The sequence below is a fragment of the Lepus europaeus genome, chromosome X (genome assembly GCF_033115175.1).
Source record: "Lepus europaeus isolate LE1 chromosome X, mLepTim1.pri, whole genome shotgun sequence".
Lineage (NCBI taxonomy): Eukaryota > Metazoa > Chordata > Mammalia > Lagomorpha > Leporidae > Lepus > Lepus europaeus.
The window spans coordinates 70,929,725-70,948,254 of NC_084850.1; the positions used below are offsets into that span (position 1 = coordinate 70,929,725).

Consider the following 18,530-nt stretch of genomic DNA (forward strand, 5'->3'; position numbering starts at 1 on the left):
CCTCATCCTAAAAGCATTTCTCTAAAAATCATCCTCCTTCCCTCCTTCCCTTATTCCCAATCTTGCCCCGTGTTTGCCAATTTGTTATATAAACCTTGATATTACTCTTCACTCATGAAATGTCTTCGCAGCCTTTGACACAGAGGTAACCAGGCTGATTTTCTGGAAAAGGGACTTGTCTATGTCTCTGTTGCTCCTGGGTTGTTTATATCAGAAATTCTCTTTCTTGTAGTTTTTAAATAAAACACCATTTTGTATAGAAAACGCCTTCCCATTCTGGAACCTTAACCTTTTTTTAATTTCTAGACCCTAGAAAATATAGAGACATTTAAAAAAAATCAGTCAGGTTTCATTTGTTTTGCTGATGTCATTACAGATCATCTCAGAGATGATATAGGAAAGTATGTTTGGGTGCCAGAAATATAGACATTTTAGTATTTTTACTCAAATGACTATGATATCTGGACAAGTTCAATAAACGTATGTGAGACATTCTGTGATAACTGGATGAACTGTTTATAAAAGTTGTAAAATTTCAATTTGTCACAATATTTCTAGATTATAGTAACCATTGATTTTGTTGGAAAACATGAAAGTGCACCAGATACTCTTTGCCTCCATCCTCTTCTTCTCTCTTTCCACCAGATAATTGAAAAAAAATTTAATTATATACTCGTGCAATCTCGCATTTTTGCATAATCAGGAGCTGTTGCTGTGGCACAGCGGGATTAAACCATAGCTTTCGAGCTAGCATCCCATATCAGAGCTGCCATTTGAGACCCGACTGCTTGGTTCCTGATCCAGCTCCCTCTTAATGCTCCTGGGAAAGCAGTGGGGGATGACTTCAGTGCTGGGGCCCCTGCCACCCGTGTGGGAGACCTGGATGGACTTCCCGGCCTGGCTTCATCCAGGCCCAGTCCTGGCCATTGTGGTCATTTGGGGAGTGAACCAGTGGATAAAAGATCTCTCACACTGTCTCTCCCCCAACCCCATCATTCTGCCTGGCAAATAAATAAAATTAATCTTTAAAAAAGGAAGTGTATCAACCTGATGATTAGAAACCTTATATGACTTTAATATTGCCAGACTACACATCCAAAGTAATTGCAAGGATTGTGGACACTGAATAGTTACAGGAGACAATGGTAAGAAAATAAACAAAGAATATCTTGCTCTCATGGATATTAATAATATTTTAGAGGGATGACATATTGAGTAAAAATAATAAATAAATTGCATTGCATATATTTTACAGAAAAAAGGATGCATGTTAAAAGGGTGTGAAGAGGGCTGCAGGTTGCACTCTTTAGTAGGATGGTCAGTACAGATTTCTCTAAGAAGGTGATATTTGAGCAAAGAATGAAGGTGATGATCTCAAACTAAATGCATAAGAACTTTATAGCATACCTTATAATGTAGTTTGTTACTTCTAAATCATTCTTTTGACCTCATTTTCTTATTAAGCTTATTACACTTTCTAATACGATTTCAGCTCAGAAAGAGATATCTAATTAGTTTTCCGTTCATTGAAACTGTCCTATGTAACTCCAGAACAGTGGTTCTCAACCAATATTGACATTTGGCCAGATGCTTTTTTGGGCTTGAGTAGGATGCACAGGGCATTTTGCAGCATCCCCGGCCTCTACCACTAGATGTCAGTAGTGTGCTTCATTCCCTGCACCCCCGCCCCCGACCAGTTCTGACAGTCAATAATGTCTCCAGCCTTACTAAGTGCCCTCTGCACAGTCCTCTGTCCCCCGGTTATGAACCCTGACCTAAACCTCCTCATATATTTTATAAGTGGGAAAGTCAAATTGGCCTGATCGAAGGTGAAGCCAGGCTCATCCAGTTATTACCGAGAAAAGGATCTTTCCAAACATAGTGTTTCAGGAAGTCTTAAAATAGTCTTACTCACTTTGGTTCAGGCATTGTTCTATGAATGTTACAAATAGCGTATTCGTCTTTATAAAAACTCCAAGAGATAGGTGTTTTATGATTATCCTGATGTTACAAACGAAGAAACGGAGGCACAGGAAGGTTAAGCTACCTTTACAGGGGAATGCAAATCATTGAGCAGGGATTCAAGCCCAAGTGGTCAGGCTCCAGTTTCTTCATCAGTACCCAGTCTTCCGCCTGTCTTAGAAAGTGCACAACACATTTATTGATGTGTTTTGTTAGATTTAGCATGACCATTTCAAATTTTTAGTAATTAAAGTATTTTATTTGACATATAAAATTGTATATAATCATGGTGTACCATGCAATGTTTCCATATGTGTATACATTCTTTAATATCCAATCAAGGTAAACATGTTTATCTCCATGAGCATTTATCATTACTTTATGGTGAAAAAATTCAACTTCTTTTCTTCCAGTCCAGTTTTTTCAGGGAAACGTACAGTGCATTTTCATTATATATAGTCACCCTACTGTGCAGTATATCACCAGAACTTTTTCATCTCCAACGATAACTGTTAAATAGCTTTTTCTATTTCTCCTTCTCTCCACCTTGTCATTCTCTCTAGCTTCTGGTAAGCCCCATTGTATTCTTAATTTCTATGAGATTAATTGACACATAATAACTGCATATTCTTGTAGTAGAGTGTGATCTTCCAAGAAATGTATCAATGTGCAGTGATCAAACCAGGTAATAAACATTAGCATTTTAAAGGCTTTGAGATGTTCTTTTTTTAAAAGATATAGCAATTAAAAGGAAATTATTCTTTATGAAACTTGAATTTCAGATAAATAACAAATCTTTCAGTCAATGTTTTTGAATATACTCATATTAAAATTTGTTTACTCTTCTTCAGAAATTCAAATTTCCACGAGCTCCCTGTCATATATCTGGCAACCTTAACTTCAGGAAAACTGTTTAGCATTGTTTAGCCCAGTGTTTCAGCACGACTTTAAGCATGAGCCTTTTTTGGTTAGCATACCAAATATTCTGTGGATGTTCTAGAGACTTGATTCTAAGTACAGTAAGAATTCAGTTAGAGTGAATAGATTTGTTGGAGTGCTCACACCAGGCCACAGCGATCTCTCCTTTGAACTCCTAGAAGCAGTTAACAATCTATTCCATGTGATTGACACTTAATTGTTCACTTCTACAACTTGTTTACTTCTTTTCAAAATCATATGTCAGCTCCTTAATGATAACGACTGGGTATCACACATCTTCCAAGCTCTGTCTGGAAAAACCTATTGTTATTTACCTAATATTTATGTGAAAAACAGTTTAGTTCTAGTTCATAATTTATAAAAGAGCCTGCCGTGCCAAACTGCTAATCTAAGGATCCAGAGCAAAACAAGAGCATAATTGATTGTAGCAGTATTCTTTCCCTCACTTCCTCGGGCTGATGGCCCCTTCATGCCTTTGCTACTAGCTTTCTGTTTTCATTTATCTGCATTATTTATATTTAATTTCCTTAAAGAAATTTAACAGTTTGGGGGTTACATTTTCCTTTCCACATTTCCTGGTGGCAACACTTGAGGAGTCATTGTTCAGCTGAGACTACGAGCACTTCCTTATATTCATACATGTCACATCATTACACAGCAGTTGGTCATTTTGTTGTTGTTATTGTTCCTCAGTTTGGAAGAGGGAAGCAGGTGTCTTGCTTCTGCTGAATGTAATACTAATGACATCAACAAAGGAGAATCCCTTGGGATAGCCATATTTAGGGGAAAGCTCTCAAATCAAATAATGGAATATAATTTACTTGTTAAAGAATAAAACTGATGACCTGGTAGGTAGCTGCATTTTCCCACTGCTGGGTGAGTCAGCTGTGTTGTTTCTTTTTCTGTATCACAATCCTCAAAGCCCAGAGGAAAGAGGAAACACTTAGCTCCACGAAAAAGTGGGAGAATAAGCACGAGAGTCATATAGGAAATCTCCAGCTGCCTTGGCTTTAATTTTCAAGGGGATTTTTCTAGTCTGAGGATTTGCCATATCCTTATACTTTTTGTTCCTTACAAATAAAGTTCTTGTTAACTTTCATATCTATTCATCTGGGCCTAATGCAAGAAATTAAAATAAAGAGCTTGTTTTCTAAAGTGCTGTTACAAAATAGTCCAGGTTTAACAAACCAGCTCAATAAAAGCTGCTCCACTTTGCTTCAGTAAATGGAGAGGTTGCTCATGTCCTTGATTAGATAGCCATTGTCCTATCTATTTTTTTTTGTTTTATACCATTGTGTTTTATGCGTTGATCAAAGTGTCATAGTTTGAACAACCAGGCTTTCAAATCAAAATACTCACTCAAAACTCTTTCTCTTGGGATTACAAAGAGATGTTCTTATTTAATTGACAATCTGTGTCTCAAGTACTTGCCCATTTGTACTTTCATTGCCAATTAGGATTTCTGAAGTCTATCTAATAAATTCCTACACAGCATTGCAATTTTTTCAGGCTTTGAACAAATACCATTCATATGTGCTGTGAGGACCTATTACAAGATTTAATTCAATTTCAGATGTATTTATCATTCATTTTGTAGCATATGATTGAAATCAGAAGAAAAAAAAACCTGATGAGTAATTTGAAAACTCCCACTCTTTCCTAGTATATTAAAACATAAGAAACTTCTACTAGTTTTGGCTATTATGAACCTTAACATGGAATGTGACCTTGGTCTGAAAGCATGTTTGGTTAGCACAGAAACTTAATCATAAGGAGTCATAAGTAGAATCCTTCTTCTTTACTGCCCTTTTTCCAGGACTAGGAAATTTATTGCTTGTAGGACAGGTAGGATATGAACAATGGGCCAAATAGAGTCCAGGGTTATCTCATCTGTGTGAAAACTGCTGCTGAAAATCGATGTGACCTCTGCTACACTGTCATCCCAGTTCCCACCCTCTGTGTCCTATTTGTCTTTTGGTAGAAGCTTAGATCTGTGCTCTGTCTCTATGTGTCTCTCTTGGGCCAGATTATCAAAATGAATCATTGCCTGCATACCTCTTATATTTCTATTTATTTTCCTGGTGTTGACTAGGTCTGATGAAATATGATTCTTTTTGCATTTGATCCTCACTGCAGCAAGCAACACCTAATTCAGCTGTGTCTATCTATTTAAAGAAGAGTAATACTATTTTGAAACTTCAATCTACTGTACAGAAACATTACAAACCATGGACCTTGCAACCTGTCTTCATAGTCAATAGTAATTTTCCTTTCAGCTGGTTTAATGGCATCTCTTTCATCTCCAAATAGAGGACTTCTAGCAATTTTAACATAGTTATAATTTTGCTAAAGGCACACTGAATGTATTGCTTTCCTTTTCAAGTGCTCTGTTTATAGAATACTTCTCAGATTCTCAACACTGAGGTTACATGTGTGTGCAGAGGGATACATAACAAGGAGTCCATTAATTTTTAGAACTCTGGCCCTGAGACAAGTATTTATTCAGGGGAAATATTATATTGTCTCTGAATCAGCAGGAATTCAATGTTCTAAGTTCGTAGTGGTTCATTTTGTAAAAATAGATCTTGCAGGCTGTATACATTTATACTTTAAGATTTATGAACATCAATGCAAAGGTGTAGAACCTCTCCAGCTATTATTAACATTGATAGATCATTATGAAGTCATTCCATCCACTTAATGCACTCATGTATGGAAGATAAAATACTACGTAAATACAGACATCAAACAATATGAATAAAGCATAACATTGCTTGGTTAGCTGTTGAGAAATGCACTTTAGAAACATGAGAGCTGCTGGCTAAGACATGCTTTAGGATTAAGATTTCTTTTGTGAGATAATATTTTAAATTAAACCATGTGGTGGAATATGGTTACAGATTTTGTGATAATGTATTGCTCCAAATTTACCACTGGTATGAAAAAGAGAGACAGAAATGTCTTATGAGAGTTTAGGGTTAATTTTAAATATTTAAATGAATATAGCTAAATATGGAAATAAAAATATAAGGGAGCTATATAAAAGACGAATTATGCACCTATGATCAAAATACTATGTTTTTCAGTTTTACAAAAAAAATTGTCCTGGGAAATATTCAAAGTAATTTCCTGTGCTAAAGAAAGTTAACAGGATATTTCATACATTTTATTGAATTATTTTTGAATTATAAATACTCTAACATTTGGATTCAAATATTTAAGAGTGTTGATTAGCTAACTAATATTTTAACATTTTATGCCTATTGGTTTAGAAAAATAGAAAATATACAGTTGTTCTATATTAAGAACATTTTATTCAGAGGTAATTCTATTCCATTAAGTAATCTCACTGAAGGTTCCCGCAATTGTATACCCATGACTTCCCACACAGGAAATCCCACAGCAAACCATGATGACTGTGAAATCAATGGGGTTCAAGACTCTGCACACTATATATGTATGCTGCTTGAAATTGACAAATGAAGTCCAATTGTATAACAAATCTATATTAACATCACTACAGGAATCAGAACCAAAGGGTAGATATTTTTTTGTTTGTTTCCAATCCATCTGAAAATTGGTTAGGTCTAGGTTCAAGCCTACTCATTTTCTCAAATGAATCACATTAGGATGTATGGAGTCTGACAATTTTCTGACCAGAGAAGGATTCATGTTTTTAAAATTTTGTGCCCTGTTAAGAGACCACAGTGAGTAGACTAAACTGTTTTGAGGTACTATTTTTCACCCCATCATGCACTGTTGTAGAACCACAAGTAGGAGTAATTGAGTTTCTTTGGTTATATCCCAACATTGTCTCCCTGTAGCAGTTTTCTTTTGTGTGTGCTTTTCCAGGAGGTGATCTGATTATTTAATTTCTAGAGATTAAATATATATTAAATTTGTTTCTTCATATTCCCTGCCTCTTTAGTAGTAACTGTCACCTCAATTTCACGAATTGTTTATTGAAGCATTTATTTGAAGAAATTAGAGGCAGATGGAGAGTAGGTATGACTTCTAATTATGAATGTGCATCGTTTAGTTTTAGAAAAAGAATTTACTAGTGCCTATTAGAAATGACTTATTTAAACTTTTGAGCTGTTAATTTGTGAACTTCCTGATATTAATTTTGTTTTTGCAGAAGAGGTACCAGTTCAAATCCCAATGATGAAGTCACCTTTGGACAAGATCCAGCTCACTCCTGGGCAGGCATTGCCCCCTGGATTCCCTGGACCATTCATTTTTGCTGATAGTCTGTCCTCCGTGGAGACTCTGTTGACCAACATTCAGGTCAACAATATTTCTATAAACAAAATAAATGTAATACAAGACATTAGCACCTACCTAAATTATTTCATATTTGAGAAATTAAAACAGATAAGATGAACTGCATGTCATTTGCTGTACTTTGACAGGGTCTACTGAAAGTGGCTTTGGATAATGCTCGTATCCAGGAGAAGCAGATTCAACAAGAAAAGAAGGAACTGCGAATAGAACTCTATAGAGAGAGAGAAATTAGAGAAAACCTTGAAAGACAGCTTGCAGTTGAGCTTCAAAGCAGAAGTAAGTTTAATAAGCTCAATTACAGATTGAATAGGTTGTTGGAGTTATTTTCAATAGTAATAGAAATTTTCTCATTGATAGCTTGGAAATGCTCAAAAACAAATGACAAACTAGGAATCAAATACTATGTGTAAGCCACAGATAAGAATTTTATACTATCTCTATACTCAAAGACAATTAACTACATCTGTACTTTGGGCTAATTGCAGATTTGGATACATGAATATTCATAATTTTATCACAATTTTATTAAATATACCTGAAGATAAATAATATATTAATCTCTGATACATGGAATGCTTACCCTTTGGCAGGCACAGTGGTAGATTCTGGGATTATAAAATTAATGAAACTCCTTATCCTTGAGAGATTTACCTTTTTGAGAAGAAGTACAATCATCTAATTTCAAAACAAAATAGCAAGAATAAGCATGCCCAGTCTTTATGGTTATGTAGAGAGGAGGCATTTAGTCTAATGACTGGTGGTAGTGAGTTAGTTAAGGGAGCTTTCCCAATGTTGACACTTTAGAATCTGAGCCTTAAAAGATCATTATGCTTGGCCAGCACCACGGCTCACTAGGCTAATCCTCTGCCTGTGGGGCTGGCACCCTGGGTTCTAGTCCCAGTTGGGGCACTGGATTCTATCCCCATTGCTCCGTTGCTCCTCTTCCAGGCCAGCTCTCTGCTGTGGCCAGGGAGTGCAGTGGAGGATGGCCCAAGTCCTTGGGCCCTGTACCCACATGGGAGACCAGGAGGAAGCACCTGGCTCCTGGTTTCAGATCGGCACAGCGCCGGCCGTAGCAGCCATTGGGGGGTGAACCAACAGAAGGAAGACCTTTCTCTCTGTCTCTCTCTCTCTCACAGTCTAACTCTGCCTGTCAAAAAAAAATCATTATGCTAAAATAAAATCACCTTAGTGACCTGGGCATTGTAGACACAGGTATCAGACAGGCATAGGTGCAAGAAACTTAATATGTGGGCAACTGTATACAGTTTGCCATTAAAATAGGTTCGAATTTTATGTTGTGAATGGTGGAACTTGATGCAAAGAGATGCTGGTAGAAGATACCTTATGGACAGTTTGACCATATAGAAGATCAGCTTGGGAGTAGACATTTGACTTAGCAGATAAGATGCATTAAAATGTCTGTAACCCATGTTGCAGTGCCTAGGTTTGAATCCTGGTTCTAGCTCCTGACTCCAGCTTCCTGTTAATGTGATTCCTGGAAGGCAGTGGTGATGGCTCAAGTAATTGGATTCCGTTATTCATGTGGAAAACCTGGACTGAGTTCCAAGCCTCCAGCATCAGTCTGGCTCATCCCCAGCTGTTGTGGGCATTCAGAGAAGTGAACCAGAGCATGAAAACTCTGTCCATTAGAATGCCTATGAATCTCTTTCTCTCCAATAAGTGCATTTTAAAAAGAGATTATCTTAGGCTGTATCTTATAAGTGGATTGGAAGCATTAATAAGTAAGAGGGTGATCTACTCTGATTTCAGTTAGTTAGATGATTTCAGTTTTGAGAATAGATTATAAAGGGCATTGGTCCAAGACTAGAAACAAAGGAACTACTGAGGGAGCTGGCATTTGTGGTGCAGTGAGTTAAGCTGCTGCTTGTGATGTCAGGTTCACATATGAGTGTCAGTTTGAGTTCCGAGTTGCTGTGGTTCCAATCGAGCTCCATGATAATGCATTTGGGAAAACAATGGAAGCTTATAAAAGTGCTTGGGTCTTCCGCCAATACAGGAAACCCCAATGGACTTGTAGACTCCTGGCTACAGCCTGGTCCAGATGTCATGGCTGGGGAGTGAACCAGCAGTTGGACAATCCCTTTCTCTTTCTACCTTTCCCTCCCTCTGTAACTCTACATTTCAAATAAATAAACTACATTTTTTATAAAGGAACTATGGAAAAGGAGGTTGCTGTTTTCCATGCACTGTTCAAGAGAACTGAATTTGGGTAGCATAAGTAGGCATGGGAACAAAGGGGACAGAATGGAGAAATATCAATTGTTCAGAAATAAAATTTAATTTCCAATCATAAGTCACCACTTGATTACAGTAATGAATAAATGAGATTAGTTCATATCAAAACTACAGAAAATCAAACCTTCAACTTTAGTCAGATCTGTATTTTCCCTATATTTACCATAAAATATTAGACAGCAGCAAAATGACTATTGGAATTTCAGCTTCTATTCCTTCCCTGTTTACTCTTCTGTGGAGCCACGAATAAGCTGAGTTTTTTTTTTTTTGACAGGCAGAGTGGACAGTGAGAGAGAGAGAGAGAGACAGAGAGAAAGGTCTTCCTTTTTGCCATTGGTTCACCCTCCAATGGCCACTGCAGCCGGCGCATCGCGCTGATCCGAAGCCAGGAGCCAGGTACTTCTCCTGGTCTCCCATGCGGGTGCAGGGCCCAAACACTTGGGCCATCCTCCACTGCCTTCCCGGGCCATAGCAGAGAGCTGGCCTGGAAGAAGGGCAACCGGGACAGAATCCGGCGCCCCGACCGGGACTAGAACCCAGTGTGCCAGCGCCGCAAGGCGGAGGATTAGCCTGTTAAGCCACGGCGCCGGCCTAAGCTGAGTTTAAAAATGGGAAAGAAAGGCAAAGAAAAGGAGAGAAAATCCACAATCTGCATAATGACTCCCTGAAGAAACGGTAATTCCACTTGAGTGAAACCCAGATTTTATACTAATCAAAAATAGTGTGTTTACTTAGAAATTTGTTTCTACGTATTTTTCATAGAGCCTAAGAGTCATTGATTCAATTCAGAATGGAAATTCAGTTATCCTATCTATAAACAATTAAGGGAAAGTGTCGCAGTGGTTAGGATGCAATATATGCTGACACATCCCATTATAGGAGTGTCTGGGTTTGAGTCCTAGCTCCAATATGGATTCCAGCTTCCTGCTAATAGATATCGTGGGAGGCAGGGGTGATGGCTCAAGTAGTTGAGTCCCTGTCACCCAATTGGAAGACCTGAATTGTGGTCCTTGCTTCTGTCTTTGTCCTGGCCAGTGCTGGCTATAGTGGGCATTTGTGGAGTGGACCAGTGGATGGAAGATCACAGTCTATCTGACTGTCTCTATGTGTCTCTCCACAATACAAATAAAAATTTGAAAATTAAAAAAGTTTAGAAATAATTAAACCTGTTTTTCTCATCGTGCCTAATTCAAAATACTACAAGCAAAGACGAAATGGTTTTTTTTAAAACTTTCGATAAATTTGTATATAATTAACATACTAAAAAACAAAAAAAAAGTTAAACATAATAAGATTATCTTAAATAGACTTATAAAAAATCTATATATAGTAAAACTGGCTTCTAACTTTTAGCATTATCCTCATTCTGATTTCTGTTTGTTAACATTTCTTAGACCCTTTAGGTCTTTACTTAATAATTGATATCTGTTGTCCCTTAAAACATCCTAGATGTAGTAGATAAAATATTGTGTCTATTATAAAGTTTACTGTGAAGTGTTTGCAGTCAATAAATTTATAATTTAGTATAATATAAAAATAATGATACTACTTCTATTACTATCATCTTTATTACTTCTTTAATTAGTGTAACTGCTATTATCATAACTACTAATACTACTACTGGTACATAATACTCATCAAGTGTCTACTATATATCTAACACTGGATTTTAACATTTTTTTATCTGTTGACTAACATAACTATAGGAAACTACTCTGTTGTCCTCTGTGATTTAGAGAAACTATCCACATCATCATTATGAATCATAGTGGCTAATCTATTACAATAGTTGAGCTAAATAATCACTTGAATTCCTTTCTACTCCCTTGAATATAACATAGACAGCATACCCAACTTTTTATAATGAAGAATAAACTATTTTAAAGATTTACTTATTTATTTGAAAGGCAGAGTGAGTCAGAGAGAGAGAGAATCTTTCATATACCTGTTCACTCCCCAAATGGCCGCAGCAGCCAGGGCTGAGACAGGATGATGCCAGGTACCAGGAACTCTGTCTGGATCTCCCACATGAATGGCAGGGGCACAAGTATATAGGTCACCATCTGCTACCTTCCCAGGCTCATTGTCAGGAAGCTGGGTCAGAAGTGGAGGAGCTGGGACTCAAACCAGCACTCGAGTATGGGATACTGGTGTAACCACAACCCCAGCCTCAAGGATAAACTTTAAAATCTTGTGATGGAAAAGACAGAGTGGAAAATTGTTGTTATGGTTAAAAGTGATATCTCTCCAAGGATATAGTAAAAATGATGTATGCATGCATCTGTGTTTGTGTGTGTGTATATATATGTGTGTATATAACTTAAATTTATGTATAACTACATATATAAAAGTATATGTAATGTATAAAACTATGTATATGTATTAAAAGAATCCCAGTTTACTTTTATTTTCTTATCAAAAAAGCAATGTTCCACACTCAAGAAGGTAATATAATTTATTACCTTTTTGTTGCTGGTAGACTTCGGTACTTCAATTAAACACATGTATACATATACAATAATACTCTTTGCAGATTAACACTTAAAATCATAGAATAGGAGCAGACATTACGACACAGGAGTTATGCTGCTTGTTAGTACACTCACATCCCATGTTGGAGTGCCAGTTCAAGTCCTGGCTACTCTGCTTCTAATCCAGTTTCCTGCTAATGCATCCTGAGTGGCAGTGGACAACGACTCAAGTACTCAGGCCCCATCACCCTCTTGAGGGATCCAGTTGTAGTTCAAAGCTCTTGGCTTTAACCTCATCCACCTCTGGTTACTTCAGGCATTTGGAGCGTGAACAAGTGGATGGAAGATGTCTCTCTTGTTCTCACTGTCAATCTGCTTGTCTGCCTTTCGAGTAGATGAAAATAAATAGAAAAAAATAAGATAAAAGGTGATATTGCAACAAGGAAACTTGAAACTCACTTGCCTTGGTTCCTGGACAAGTTATGTGTTCTCTAACATTTGCAAAAACTATCTATGTTATCCTTGATTCTCAGACTTAAAAGCAAGATTATGTATTTGAAAGGCAGAGTAACAGAGAGAGAGAAGGAAGGGAGGAAAGAAGGAAAGAAGGGAGGGAGGGAGGAGAGGAGGGAGGGAGGGAGGGAGGAAAGAAAGATGGAAGGAAGGAAGGAGGAAGAGACAGAGAGAGATTGGGGGCAGGGGTGAGTTTCCTCTTCCAACTGCTGGTTCACTCTCCAAATGGCTGCAACAGCTAGGTCTAGGTCAGACTGAAGCCAGGAGTCAAAAACTGCATTCTGGTCTCCCACGTGGGTGGCAGAGGCACAAGTAATCAAGGCATCCTCCACTGCTTTTCCAGATGTATTAGCAGAAACCTTGCTCCAGAGCAGAGTAGCTGGTACTTGAACAGGCACTCCCATCTGGTATACTAGCGTCACAAGTAGCACCTTAACCCACTGTGTCACAAAACCAGCCCTGTCCTCAGGCTTATAAAACTACTACTTATAGGAACTTGGGTAAATTTCTTAACCTCTCTGAGACTCAGTTTCCTCATCTAAAAAATATACCTAACACTGTTTTCCTTGCAGGTTTTTTTACAGCCTAGATGTGCTATACTTCCAGCAAAATGCTCAAAAACCACTGTAGGTTCTAAACAAATTATAGTGATCATAATCTATTTATATAATACTTAAAATTATTTATTTGAGAGACAGAGAGAGAAAGAGACAGAAGCAAACAGCTTTCATCCACTGATTCACTACCAAAATCCCCTAATGCATAATGGTCAAGGATAGGGATTAATCTGGGAGCTAGGAACACGATCCAGCTCTCTTACTTAGGTAGCAGGAACCCAATTGCTTGAGCCATCACTGCTGCCTCCCAGTATCTATATTAGCAAGTAGCTGGGGTCGGAAGCTGGAGCTGAGCATGGAGCCCAGGTACACAGAAGATATGGGATGTGGACATCTTGAATGGCATCTTAACTGGTAGGATAAATGCTGATCTATATTTGCATAGTTTTATATAGTTTTAAATGTAGTATGCTGTGACATTGTTTACAGTATGCATAATCATAAATTTCAACTGAATCAGCATATAGTGGTTTTTTTTTTTTTTTTGACAGGCATAACGGACAGTGAGAGAGAGAGACAGAGAGAAAGGTCTTCCTTCTGTTGGTTCACCCCCCAATGGCCGCTGTGGCTGGCGTGCTGTGGCTGGCGCACCATGCTGATCTGAAGCCAGGAGCCAGGTGCTTCTCCTGGTCTCCCATGTGGCTGCTGGGCCCAAGGACTTGGGCCATCCTCCACTACACTCCCGGGCCTCAGCAGAGAGCTGGACTGGAAGAGGGGCAATGGGACAGAATCCGGCGCTCCAACCAGGACTAGAACCCGGTGTTCTGGCGCCACAGGCGGAGGATTAGCCTATTGAGCCACGGCGCCGGCCAGCATATAGTGTTTTTTGAACCAATAATTTTACTAGAAACAACATTTTATCTTATCAAGGACATTAATTTATGGCCTAGTTTAAATAGGTCTAAATTCCTTACTTAAATAATTGTTGCTTCAGTTGATTCATAATGTAAGTGCAAATATGACAGGAAAATACTGTTATGGTCCACCTTATTCAACAGTCTTTTCTCAAAAATAATAGAAAATATGTATACACTATCAATATCTTTATTCCAAAAATTCTACCTTTATAAGAATGGAGAACCTTTTCTTCTGCTAAAGTCCATTTGCATATTCATAACATCATTCACAGGCCATATAAAATTATCAACTAGAAAATTAGCCTGCTGGGGCCAGTGCTGTGGTGCAGCAGGTGGAGCTGCTGCCTGTGGTGCCAGCATCCCATACGGGTGCCAGTTCGAGTCCTGGCTACTCCACTTCTGATCCAGCTCCCTGCTAATGCACCTAGGAAAGCAGTGGAAAATGGCTCAAGTACCCACATGGGAGACCTGGAAGAAGCTTCTGGCTCCCGACTTCAACCTGGTCCAGCCTTGGCCATTGCAGCCATTTTGGGTAGTGAGCCAGTGGATGGAGGATCTCTCTCTCTCTCTCTCTCTCTCTCTCTCTCTCCAACTCTGCCTTTCACATCAATAAATCCTTAAAAATCATTTAAAAATTAGCCTGCTATTAATTTATTGGCTTTTGAAACCCGCCTGAAGTTGCCTTGGTAGGGCCAGACCGAATGCTTTTATGGGCCTTATATGGCTGATGGAATGGACATTCCCCATTTCTGCCTTAGACCTCTCATTTTATTTTTTCTCAAGTGAACAGAAATTTATGTGAGTAACCAGCTCTCTTAAAGTTGCTGAAAGTCATTTATTTGAAAATACATTGTACTCTGAGATACAATTGAAACTTAAATTAACACATTGAGGTGAGTTGAAACATTTTAATTGTAAATGAATGCATTTAACATTTTAGAAATGTTTATTTTCAGTTTGCTTGAGAGACAGAGGTGTGTGTGTGTGTGTGTGTGAGAGAGAGAGAGAGAGAGAGAGAGAGAGAGAAAGAGATCTTCCATTTACTGGTTCTCTTTTCAAATGCCCACAATAGTCGGCGCTAATCAGGCTGAAGCCAAGAGCTGGAACTGAATCCAGGTCTCCCATGAGGGTAGTAAGAACCTAAGTACTTGGGCCATCATCTACTGCCTCCCAGGCACATAAGTAAGAGGCTTGATTGAAAGTTGAGGCCGGGGACCAGAACTGTGGCAGAGTAGGCTAAGCCTCCGCCTGTGGTGCCAGCATCTTATATAGGCACCAGTTCGTGTTCTGGCTGCTCCACTTCCAATCCAGCTCTCTGCTATGGCCTGGGAAAGCAGTAGAAGATGGCCCAAATCCTTGGGCCCCTGCATCCTCATGGAAGAGGCTCCTGGCTCCTGGTTTTAGATCCACTCAGCTCTGGCAGTTGCAGCCATTTGGGGGGTGAATCAGAGGATGGAAGACCTCTCTCTCTGTCTCTTCCTCTCTCTAACTCTGCCTCTCACATAAATAAATAAAATCTTTAAAAAAGGGAATTGGAGAGTGAACTTGAACCAGACAATTCTATATATGCTGCAGACATCCCAAGAGGCATCTTAACCACCGTACAAAATACCTGCCCCTACATTTAACATTTTAAAAATGTCATGCAGTTTATTATTTTGTTTGATGTACCTTAAATGTCTTGCTATTGTCATAACACCAATGTCTTAATTAAAAAAAAAAACTAATTTAGGAAAGATGTCAAAGTTGAACTCCTTAGAAGTTTGCTATGAGCCAGTATATTGCTGAAGCCCAATAATCTTGTTAGAGAAACAGATTTCCAGGTTTCAGAGTTTAGAAACAATCAAGTATTAAAGAGTTGACGTTTCTGGTTAAGACATAAAGCTTTTGGAGTTGAAGTATAGCTGTTCTTTATTTCTTCTTTAACTTTTCTGCTTACCAAAGAAGTGTCATTGTGATTATGTTTTTATAGCTTGCTTATATAATAGTAACTGAAAGTTATTCTTCTTAAAGTGTTTGTGTGTGTGTGTGTGTGTGTGTAGAGATTGACAGAGGGAGACATAGACTGATATGTGCATTACTTAAACATATATATATATAATACATATATGTGTACATCTGGTAATATTTTAGAGAAACAGAATTTGCCAGTTAAACTTTTAAATATCATGTTTTGCAACACAATAGATATTTTCAGATTATTGTCCACTTTGAAAGATGAATGGTCAGAAGCAGATAAATAGTACCTTTCTTTGGAAAATTATCGAATATTTAATACTATCATGAAATGCATGTAGTGAGTCAAAGAAGAAAATAATTCTCCACCCTACTACGCCCATCTAACCAATACATCTGTATGAGAATTATGGAGCGTATGTACTAGAACTATGAAAATAAAAAAGAAGTTGACTGTATGCTCTTTGGATGAGCCGAATTAGAGTCAGGAATAAAGAAGCTAATCATTTATTGAATAATATTTATACCTCTCTGCATCTATACCTATACCTGTGGTTTATAATTCATTGAAACTGACAACCTATTGCATTGAGCAAACCTTTGCAAACTACATTTTCACATTTTAGCTACCATGCAAAAGCGTCTGAAGAAGGAGAAAAAAGCCAAGAGAAAACTGCAGGAAGCCTTGGAATTTGAATCTAAGCGCAGGGAGCAAGTAGAGCAGGCACTTAAACAAGCCACTACTAGTGACAACAGCCTGAGGATGTTGAAAGGTAAGGTAAACAAAGTAAAATCCAATGTTTAAAAAGAAGAAAAGAAAGAAAAAGAAGAAGAAAAGGATAGTGAAGAAGGGAACTGAATAAAGGAAGGAAGGAGGGAAGGAGGGAGGGAAGGACCCAGGGTAGGCAGGAAGCAAGGAAGGAATGAGGGAGGGAGGGGGAGGGAGGGGGAGGGAGGGGGACTGCTATGGTAGAATTAGAAAATCAATTTGAGGCCAAGTGTTTTAGATCATGAATTAAACCAGTCAAAATAATCCCTAGATGGGAGATACAAGTGGCCTAAAAATAACAGGAAATCCTGCTGACTTTTGCAGTAGAAACAATCATTGATAACCTCCCTGCATCTTGAATTGTTAGTGCTTTATGTCCATTCATATTAGACTATGCTGACATTTTCTGAACTCTGAATTAGTTATAGGACACGAATTCCTTTAATGAAAATTACATCAGTGGTATGGTGCTTAATGAGTGACTGGTTGAGAAAGAACATTCGAAATAAATTCCTAGAAGTCCTGTGGGAAGAGATAACTACATAACGAAATATCTTAATTCCAAAGTTCTCGGATTCTATTTTAAATTCTGAACACCATACTTCCTTTCATCTAACCCAGAACAATTTGAAGTAGAAATTCAAAAATGCCCATGTGTGTAAATTCACACACACATACACACACACACACACGCAGAATGGTTTTATACAATGACTAGCTTTTGGAACTTAATCTGAAGAACACAATAGTAAAATATTTGCCTCTGGAGAAAATGCTACATAAAGACCACAAACCATAATGTTATTTTGGTCTGTATATGCACTTAGCATAGAGATGATATCATCATCAATCATATTTTACAAATGGAAAATAAACATAAGGATAAGAAACTTCCACTTTAGCAATTGTATCCACCATATATTTTTAAAATTATTATTATTATTCTACAGTCTGGTGGTGTTAATCTGATAGTCTCAGGGCACTTTTATGGACAGGTTATTTTCCTAGGATTTGTCTTCAGGGAATGAAACAAAGTAGCACTTACTGCCTACTGGGAAATATATGCCCAACAGTATAATTCAGCTTCTGTTGATATCCTACCTGTTACCATTAAAAACAAAAATATAAAAAGCAAAAATACCACCTCAAATTTTTCATTATCTATAGCACCAAAGTATTGACTTACTGGAGTTTTCCCTTTAAGTGAAGTCAGGTGACACAGAATTGTACCTTAATCTTGAATGTCACTTCTTTCAGATACTGGAATTCCAGATATTGAAACTGAAAACAATGGTACCCCTCATGATAGTGCTGCTATGCAAGGTATAGTAAATAGTGTATTTCTTTCTGCAGATGCTTAATATGTGATCCCAGGGTTGGGTGGGGATAAGCTCCTATGCTGACATAGTTAATCCAAGTAAAATAAATCAGTTTCACTCCTTTCTTTGTGACATAGAAAACAACTTGCCATTTTGTAGTTATTGAGAAAAATATGCTTAATATGTCTTTGAAAGGCCAGTATCAGTATGCAAACTTAGAGACTAATAATTTTCCGTATACAATGTGAGCAAATTTCTTATGATTATCTGGTAAAAGGGTATACATTTATTTGTTAGGCAAAGTCTATAGTATATAAATGAGAGTGTAATTGTCTTTCAATAGTGTACAATGCCATGTATTTTTTTTAACTTCACTGCTTTACTGTTTGTAAAAGCCACAAGTAGAATAATCATAAGCTATCAATATTTTAAAGTTGTTCTAGACAACATGTTCTATCAAACTTTGGATTTTGATGCAAATTTTAGAAAACACTTAAATATGGAAATAAGAACATATCTTGTAATTCATAGTTTGTGAGATTCCCATAAATGCTTAGATCCCTTAAGATATTTAAAAGTAGTAG

At 37.7% G+C, this 18,530-nt stretch overlaps 1 protein-coding gene across 1 annotated transcript in view; it reads left to right on the plus strand.

The window, feature by feature from the left end:
- Positions 1-17,988, plus strand: part of DACH2 (dachshund family transcription factor 2) — a 551,788-nt gene extending 533,800 nt beyond the window's left edge. Inside the window, exons 9-12 of the mRNA XM_062183058.1 lie at positions 7,040-7,188; positions 7,314-7,461; positions 16,485-16,631; positions 17,885-17,988. Coding sequence (XP_062039042.1) covers positions 7,040-7,188; positions 7,314-7,461; positions 16,485-16,631; positions 17,885-17,988 — 548 coding nt within the window. The remainder of the gene's footprint in view (positions 1-7,039; positions 7,189-7,313; positions 7,462-16,484; positions 16,632-17,884) is intronic.
- The last annotated feature ends 542 nt before the right edge of the window (positions 17,989-18,530 follow it).